Raw genomic sequence first — 9740 nt, 5'->3', positions numbered from 1 at the left:
CTCTCCTCTCCTCTCCTCTCCTCTCCTCTCCTCTCCGGGTCACAGGACTAATAACAGAACACTATGATGGCTGAGGGCTTTCATGACATTCATACTTGTACATAATTGGTTGTGGTATGTGGCACTTCCACCCATGAAAACCACTTGTGGAGGTTCACAATTCTCATAATCAGCCTTATTATTACCGAGTTTGTGCAACACAAAGAATTTAACTTCAGTTCCACATTACTCCCACTTTAGACATTTTAAATATTAAATATAAGAAGAGTAATAAAGTTTTTCTTTGTAAATAAATATGAATATTGGAATATTCTCCATCCTTGTTCTTTTCAATGTTAACAAAAAAAATCCAAAGGCCATCTGCCATTTTGCCAGATCAGAATTTACTCACCTGACCACTTGGTGCAGCAAATGCGTAAATATTTTCAACTTTAATAATAATAATGTTATTATTAAATAATAATAAAAAAATTATCTGAGTATCTTCTCTGACCAGGACACTTAACTAAATGCTATCCGGTAGCTGACATTTGAAGAGTTGTGGAAAAGACTCTTTGTCTGGTGCAGCACCTTCTGCTAAAAGTGAGGGATTTCAGAATAACAGAAACTTCTTGATCATAGAGTCTTTTTGTCTTCTGATGTCTTCAGTTGGAGAAATATCCTCCGATTTGAAAACTTTGGCTAAAGTGGTGCTTGTAATTCCAGTCTTCAGGGTGGAGGAAGAGCAGGGCTTCAGCTTCCAGATCAACATAAAAACATCTATAAGTTTGATTACGCATAAGCAGGTATGCAATTCAAGTTGGTGTGCATTCAGGCCACAGCAGGGGAATCATTCATAATTCAATTGTTTGATTTTAATGTTCATATGTAGTTACTGGGGCCATAGCTAGTCGTCACTGTGGAAAAGCAGCTACGTGTATTCATCTGCTTGATTTGGATTCTCTGTTCAGTTTGTTGAATAAAGAAACCCATTGAAAATTAAATGCCACTGAATATTTCATTATTATCAATTTAAAAGTTAATGTGTAAAGACAGATTATGACAAGATTTATTTTTTTAATCCCGTCAAGTCAAAAAATTGGACAGTCTTATAATACAAACTATGTCAATCCCATTAATAAAAAAAGTTCAAGAAAAAGTAAAAACTTACTGCAGACCAACAAAGATGAACATGCTGATGAAAGCAAAGAAGGCAGAGAGCGCTGATCCAACGTAGGTGATGTAGCTGAGAGCCTCAGCATGATCCTCATCCACCTTCACGTCTGGATTCTATACAGAAAAAATAAAGTTTATCTGAAATGCATTTCATACCAATCCTGAGGAGACATTTTGTTTGCTGTTTCTGCCTTTCACCTCAGATATGCTAAGCTATTCACAGCTAAATCTGATCAGTGTGTTTAATCAGTGCAGGAACTGCAGCAAATGTTTTTCAAACACTTGGGGCAGAATGTAAATGCAAAGGGATTTTCCAGATATGTCTTTGATAAAGATTTGAAAACCATCGAAGATACTGCTGTCAATTTACAATTGTGCACTAGTTTATGTTTTGGCCTGTTGTGAAAGAATCCCCTAAAAATATTTAAGTTTTAGGTTAATATGACAAAATGTTAATAGTTTTAGAAGACACTACATGGACTAGATTATGTGACAGAAAAACATAATTTACCACAAGCACAGCAAAAAAGCTCAGATGGTTGCAGCTGCAGATAAATTTATCTTCAGTTTTAGTGGTATTGCAGCCATCAGTGCTCCACACTAATGAAAGCAGAAAAACAAACATGTAAGTCCTGACTTGATGCTTTCATTTAAGAGTAGAAAAATTGTTTGCATCCATATTGCACCTGTTTCATCCTCGTTCCAAAACACACATGTTCCATTTTTCTCCTGAAACATAGAAAGGGAATCAAAATGAATGAAAATTCTTGTTTTTTAAGTGTTTGTCATTGTATTTATTTAGTTACCTTCTCCTGGTGGTAAAAGATTAACTGGACTGGCTCGATAAGATCGCTGACTGGCTGGCTTCCAACTTTCACAAACAGAACCAGCCCTCCTAAAACAGTTTCCTCGACTCTGACAGTCGGCTGGGGAATTATGATTCTTCCTCTTGTCCGAGGAGTTTGCTGCAACAAGGAGACATAATTGAACTCTTTTAAAACTAGTATTCCTCTCAAAACGGCTTCTACAGTCTCTGTTGTGTACTATAAAAAAATTCACAATGGAAATTAATGCAAATGAGCCTGAAGGAAAGAGCCACCTGGACTTCCAGCTTAATGTGTAAAGAACATTACACTTGTTTGTTCAGAGAATCACACCTGAAAGAATCTGCTGTTGATCACCGAGGAAACCACCTGGACGGTTTCCTCTGACTGTGTTCTAATTCTCTGAAGAGCTGATGATGGGATTCGAACCTCGTGATTGGATGTGGGGCTCACTTCAGCCTTAAAACCAGAAGGATTTTATTCAGTTAAAACCAGTTATGTTTCACAACATGTCCTGTAAATGTAATCTAATGATTTACTATGTCCTAGTTCAATTAAACTTTGAACACAGTTTATAAACATAAACACAGGACACACATTAATCCTGTAAATGTCAAAAGATTAATTTAGTTTATTAATTCAATTCAACAAGAGAAACTTGTATTTTGAAGAGCCAACACGGTTATACAGTTGAAATGAAATGATTTACACCAAATAAAAAGATACACATTTTTGTCTGTGAACTCTGTCCAAAGTTAACACTCTTGTTTTAGATCTTCTCTTTAAATAATGAGGGAAAACCAAGACGATGATGTCATGGCTTTGGTAACCTCTGATAGCTTAACTGACACATTTGAGTTAATTGGACTGCTTACTTTTAACACAACAGGAAAGTCAAAGGAAATCACCCAAGATTTCATGAAGAGACGTGTGAAGCTGCACAAGTCTGGTTCATCAATTTCCAGATAGTTGAAGATGCTGCATTCACCTGATTAAACAATTCTGAGCAAAAATAGTCATGATGTGAATATCCAACCATCATCACACTCAGGAAGGAAATTGGTTCTGCGTTCCAGAGATGACCATGTTTTGTCCAAAATCTGTAGCTTAACTCCAGAACAAAAGTCCAGGACCTTGTGAAGATTCTGACTGAAGCTGATATGACAGAGACTACATGAGCTGAATGGCCACTCAACAAGGAGGAAGCCATTACTCCAGAAGAAACACAAAAAGAGCAGATTGCGGGTTGTAAATTCCCACAAGAACAAATGACTGAACTTTTAGAGACATGTCCTGTAGTCTGATGAAACTAAGGTGGAACTGTTTGGCTGTAATGACCATCGTTACATTTGGAGGGAAAAGGTGAACACATGATATTATGGTGCTGCTTTGCTGCAGGAGGAACTGGTTCACTTCATAAAATATGAAGATGAAAGAGGATTATGTGGAAACACTGAAGAAACATTGAAAGATATCAACCATGAAGTTAAAGTTGACCACAGATTGATTTTCCAAATGGACAGTAACCCTCAGCATTCAGCCAAAGTGTTTAGAAAGTCGCTTCAGGTCAACAGGGTCAGTGTTTTGGCTTGGCCATGATAGAGCTCTGATGTCAATCCTTGAGAGAATTTGTAGGTAGATCTGAAGAGGTGTGTGCTACCACAGCGACCGGACTGTGTTCCAGCCTCTCTATCTGGAATGGACCAGAACTCCAGCAAGCTACAGAGAGAAGCTTGGAAACCCAAAACTGTTGACCGAAGTCATAAAGCTTAAAGGCAATGTTAACAAATACTGAGGAAATTAATGAATACGTTTTTGTATTTTGAAGAAGCTAAAAAATAATTCCCTGACATAATTCTCAATATAGGGGTTTTTAGGAAATGGAAATAATTTTGCTTCCTAACTGACCAAAAAGAAAAGAATCAAGGAGTGGCTTGAGTTAACTTCAGACAGAGAGATGAAAATGTGTCTTTTTTTAGTATATGTAAATGTCTGGTCTCTACTGAGGTCAAAAGGTCATTTTATAGAGATTGCGTACACAGAGTAACATATTTCAAGCTTTTATTTATTTAAAATGAAAATGTGTGTTTCTATGCAATCAATACTTGGTTGCATGAATTATTTCATCAATGCTCCTTGGCATAGAGGCGACCAGTCTGTGGCATTCTGCAGGTTGGTATGACGCTTTCAGGTCATCTGCCTTGTTGGGTTTTGGTGTCTCTTGTTCCCCTTCCAGCAATAGATTTTCTATAGGGGAGTTTGCTGACCAATGACAAACAGAAACACCATGGTTACTGAACCAACTTTAGGTAAGTTTGGCAGTGTAGGCAGGAGCCAAGTCCTACTGGAAGCATGAAAAGCTCTAAAGGTTCCTGGTAGATGACTGCATTGACTGTGGACTTCAGAAAAGCCAGTGGACCAAAACCAGAAATGACATTGTAACATGGATTCTCTGCCTTTTCAGGTTTCCTCCAGTCTCTGAGACCAAATGAAATGCAGAATTTACTTTAATCTGAAAACAGAACTCTGAACCATTGCTCAACTGTCCAGCTCCTTTTCTCCTCAGCTCAGGTTGAAGAGAAGAGGAGCTGAATGTGTCAAGCCCATTCATTGTATGGTACATTTTCAGTTCATGTTTAGTATTAGTCTAAGCATGAACCGTTTAGACAACTTTCCTGTTGTGATGGCTCTTCTGAATTTCACTTGACAATTCTCAAGGCTGCGGCCCTCTCTGTTGTTGGTGTAGTTTTTTTATACCATGCTTTTTTGTTCCAGTTAATTTTCTGTTAGTATTCTTGGACAAAATACTCTGAATAACCAGCTTCTTCAGCAATGACCGTTTGTAACTTCCCTTCCATGTGAAATCTGTCTGTCTGTTTATTAGCTGGTGAGATTCCAATAATTACCTTTTTCACAGTATTCCAATTTTCTGGGACACTGAATTTTAGGGTTTGTAAGCCAAAGGTATTCCTTTTTGGTAAATTAGTGATTTGTAAAGCAGTATTTAGCTTAGTTTTTTCTTTTTTGCAATGATAATTAATCAAGATAAAGTTAATCTTAATCTGAATAATTATCAAAATAACAAGTAACAAAGACATTGAATACATCCCTGTGTGTGATTATTTTCCACAATATATGAGTTTAAATTTTGAGGTAACTGGCATGAAATGTTGCACTTTTACACAACATTTTAATTTTATTTAGATATACTAGTATATGTCTTTTTATTTGGTGTATGTAAAATTCTGGTTTCAGCTGTATGTTTTCTTTTCATGCATATTCTGTTCATTTTGATGATTATGACTTACATCTCATGGAAACCCATCGTTCAGTTTCTCAGAACATTGGACATTTACAGAAATGTTGTGACCTTCATAATCATGAGGAAGACCTCTGACTGGACACTTTCAGTAGACGGTCACTGACACCAACCATAAAGACATGGTTGGTGTCAGTGACCACAGCTGAACATGCTCTGTCTCCTTCCATGTTAATGGAAAAGAAAAAAAGGTTCACAAGGAAGGAAGGAAATAGGAGTTTGGCAAAGACTCACAGGACATCGAGTGATTCTGGAGTCAGGAGTTTAAAAGTCACCGTATACACCGATTTATCCAAGACATGGGCTACAACATTCAGTTTGTTAAACACCAGGACTAGAGACAACACTGATACCTCTGATGAGAAGAACAAAGAACTGGAATGTTGCTCACTGGTCCAAACTCCTCTTTTCATGTGAAAGTAAAGTTTTCAATGAGGAAATCAAAGTCACAGAGTCTGGGACGACTGTCACAAATAGGAGTGTAACATCTTCGTCATCTGATGGTGGTGGTCCACTGATTTTGATCAAGTTCAAAGTCATCTGGCAGGATGTTTTAGAGCATCCCTTGCTTCTCTGTGCTGATGATGGTTATGGAGATGCTGATTTAATTTTTCAGCAGGATTTATCACCTGCCCACACTACCAAATGTACCAAAGAACCATTATGGTGACCAGAATACTGGCCTTACCAGAGCCCAATACAGTCTATGGGGTTCTGTCAAGAGGAAGATGAGACACTAGACCCAACAATGAAGACGAGTTGAAAACAACATGGGCTTCCTTAACACCTCAGCAGAACCAGAGGTTGATCACTTCCATGCAATACTTGGAACAGTGTATGGTACAGTGATTGTACTGTATGGTACAATCACATACTTTGAGGTTGACCACCACTAAAACCAACAATCAAACCAACCAATAAACGGCAATAAAAAACTTTTTTATTGGTTAGAATTATCTTAAACATTGGGGGCTTTGTTAGCTGTAAGCCCTAATCATTAAAATGAACTGAAATAAATGCTTAAAATGTGTTTATTCCCCTAAAAAAAACTAAACAACAAAACAAAAAACAATCAATTCTCATGTGTTGATGCTTCCCAGATAAAAGTTTTACCTCTGATCACCTCACCTGTTCTGATGAGATCTTGTCGACATTAACAAACCCATGGGAACGACCAATTGGTTTGCACGTCGTAATATTATTGTCATAGCACCTACCAGGAGATGTTTCAAAAAAGGCACATATTTACAACAATATTTAAGGAATGCGGGGGACATTTTGCAAATTCGACTTTTTTGAGCTCTACATCATGTTATAATGTTATTCCCCTAATTAAAAACATACCCAGAATATTGCCTTAATTATTTCATGCATGTTTGAGGAATCCTTTAATCTCCCATAGCAACCATTTGGGGTTGCCTGAACACCTGCTCATACAACACACAACCTCTTTACCCAAAGCTCAGTCCCCAGCCGAGCTTCCAGACAGCTCCAGACCCTCCCCCACACAGCTCCATTAGACTAGCTGTAGCAACAATTAGCAAACACCGGGTGGAACTGCACATCTGCTGAGCTCATTATAAGAGCTACTTCTCAGTGAATCAATGGTAAAAAACGTTGATAGTGGAGCTATGTAATGACTTCCTGAAGGCAGACTGTTGGAAAGAGCAGGATTTTCGTAAAGAGACAGAGGCCCAATGTCAAGGCATCAAATTGCCAAGTAATTTCGTTTTTAAGTTATGTTTGATGTGTACAACATTTTATAACAACTAAAGGTAACAAAGTTACTTGATTATGCTATGAAATGAAAAATAAATAATATCCCCCATTTAATTTATTAAAGAGAAAAGGAAAAAACTGTTAGGACGCAAGAGTAGGAGCTTAAAATCAACCCCATAACAATGAAATCAGCAGCATCATTTACCTTTGCCACGTTACAGGATTTTGGTTTATGCAATCCTCGATAATATGGTTAGGGTTACAGTCTGTAAAATGAACACAGAATGTAAAGAAATCAGAACTTTTAACAGCAAACAAAAATGAGAACTGAATAAGCCAGAGGTTCGAGAAAAACCTGACTAACAATTTGAATATCACTCAGACAATAAAATATGTTTTCCAACAGGAACCACTAAGCCTGGATGGATACATTAACAACTAAACTGATGTTCACAGTACAAAACCCCAGAATACTCACTAGCTCTGGTCGTAGGGAAGCAGAGTGTTAGGAGATAAAGAATAATCCACTTCATGTTGGACTTTCTCAAACAGATACTGATCACTGACCGAGGCGCCGTGTTGCTCTGGTGGTTGAGGGTTGCTTGTTGCAGCAAACAGTTTCACATCTAGTTTGATCACATGCTGAGAGAGAGGTGGCAGACAGGAGGAAGTGATTCATAATAGTTGTGCCATTTGAGTGGACTAATAATGTAGTTAGGCTTATGTTTATCGAGTTCTTTTTATTAACATAAAAGCAAACAAAAACAAAACAAAACAGTGGTTTGCCAAGGAGCTCTGAGATTGATCAAATGGATTATCAGAGAAATAATACCATTTTAATTTTGATGAAATCCCCAAACTTATGCAAATGCTGCCAGAAGCAAGAACCAAGTCATACTGGTGAAGAAATGCTGACAGAAGAAGCAAAACTCAGACACGAATCAGATAAAGGAGTTTAAATTTAGTGGTTTTGCTTGTACTAAGCAGGGAGTGACAACACTTGAAAGGAAAAAAATATATATTCAGTTGTACACTTTAATAGCTAATATTAAAGTGTAACTGAGGTTAATAAAGGTTTCACTCAGCTGCTGAGCTGTCAGGTTTTTGTGATACATGTGACAATAAATGTTGATAAAAATTATTCTGCCTTTAGTTTGGAATTTGTCTGGAAAACAAACATATTTGTTGGAGAGAAAAATATGAAAAATAAAAAGATGATTCATTTTTTAACATATGTTGGTTTGGATAGCCTTTTTTACTCTTCGTGAATGAAGGTTTGGGCCCCAACAGTGAACTCTGTCTAAATAAACTCTATGGCTATTTAAAGATGTTCTTGTGAAGCTCTGCGAGAGTTTTAAGACTCTAGTTGTTTAAAGATGAATACATATTTACCACAAACTTTACAAGTTAGATGTCAGTTCCTAATCTACATAAAATTTCAAAAATAATTTCATTATCGTTGTTGAAATTGGCTGTAACTTAAGACGATTCTTCATTAAGGCATCCTGTGGCTTCTCAGAAAATATTGTCACCCTTAACACATTTTGTGACTGCAGAGAGGAAAATGAGCAACATCAGCAGCTTCCTGTGGAGTCTGAAAAAAGTTAATTCCACTTCAGCTCAGACAAACACTTCCCCCAAACCGACCAGGGCTGCTAAATGTTCTGTGGTAAGACGTCATCCCATCTGATCATATGGAAAGTGAATCATGACGTCCTCCGTTTGACCGGTTGAGAATCCGCAGAGACAGGGACTACGGAGTGAAAGAAGTGCTTAGTACAAAGTAAAAGTGGATAAAACATCAAAATCAGTGGTACACCGATTGCAGTTTCTGGCTGATTGCTCATTACATATTTTTTAAATTCCTGACCTGCTGATTCTTATTTGACTGATACCATTTTTGTTTTGTCTGAAATGTTGGTAAATATAGAAAGAACGTCGCTGTGATAACCCCACTGTCGACAACAATAGTGTTATTATTAACTAGAAACACGCAGATACGACCTGGTGGGCCGGTCTGTCAGTCAAACCTCTCAATTCAGAGCAGAAGAGGATAGTGGTTGAGTTTTAGATCTTTGCTGAGCTAGATAAGATCAGAAATTAGCGCCAGTAAGTGGTGCACCCCTAGAGAAAATAAATCATACATCAGCAGCACACCTCCCCCTCACTGTGCCTGCTAGGACGTCTCAAAATTTTATACAGAAATGAGGAATTACCTCAAAGAAAACTAGTAAAAAAACAAAACATTAACGACTCCCTTTGTCTTTACTGTTTGTGCTCAACAATTTACTGTTGGACCATATTTCTCAGGAGAGAATGCAGGTTGTCAGTCGCTGTGAGTTGGATAAGAATCAGTAGATAACTTTATAGAGCATCGTACCACAAGCCTACCCAAAGCCTCAAACAACACTCTGAAAAGTAGTTTAGGCACAAGGCTCAGAAGGTGAACAGAATATTAGCACCAGCCACCGGTTTCAGTTTCTTCATATGACTTTTTATTCACTCTTTTCACTGACTTCTCTCTCCTGAGCATCCAAAAGCTCACTGTTTTTATAACTGTTTTTATAACCAATTGGCTGTTTTCAATTGATTGAAAACAGCCACAAAGGAACAGGTCAAACAAACAAAATCTAAACAAAGAAACACTAAAATCACTAATCTAATTTACAAACTCCTACATAATGAATTTGTCTGCAAAATAAACTATATAATATAATAATATA

At 37.4% G+C, this 9740-nt stretch overlaps 1 protein-coding gene across 1 annotated transcript in view; it reads right to left on the bottom strand.

Moving 5' to 3' along the window:
• adgrg3 (adhesion G protein-coupled receptor G3) overlaps positions 1-7656 on the bottom strand; it is a 13738-nt gene extending 6082 nt beyond the window's left edge. Inside the window, exons 1-8 of the mRNA XM_008404890.2 lie at positions 7496-7656; positions 7223-7283; positions 6427-6511; positions 2313-2438; positions 1962-2120; positions 1842-1884; positions 1667-1755; positions 1151-1269 (exon numbers count right to left, since the gene is read on the bottom strand). Of these exons, the coding sequence (XP_008403112.1) occupies positions 1151-1269; positions 1667-1755; positions 1842-1884; positions 1962-2120; positions 2313-2438; positions 6427-6511; positions 7223-7283; positions 7496-7550 (737 nt within the window). The 5' untranslated portion in view covers positions 7551-7656. The remainder of the gene's footprint in view (positions 1-1150; positions 1270-1666; positions 1756-1841; positions 1885-1961; positions 2121-2312; positions 2439-6426; positions 6512-7222; positions 7284-7495) is intronic.
• Between the last annotated feature and the right edge of the window lie 2084 nt (positions 7657-9740).

Source organism: Poecilia reticulata, linkage group LG3 (assembly GCF_000633615.1).
Source record: "Poecilia reticulata strain Guanapo linkage group LG3, Guppy_female_1.0+MT, whole genome shotgun sequence".
NCBI classification, from domain to species: Eukaryota; Metazoa; Chordata; class Actinopteri; order Cyprinodontiformes; family Poeciliidae; genus Poecilia; species Poecilia reticulata.
Note: the sequence above shows the minus strand (reverse complement) of the source record. Positions and strands in the feature narration are given on the sequence as shown.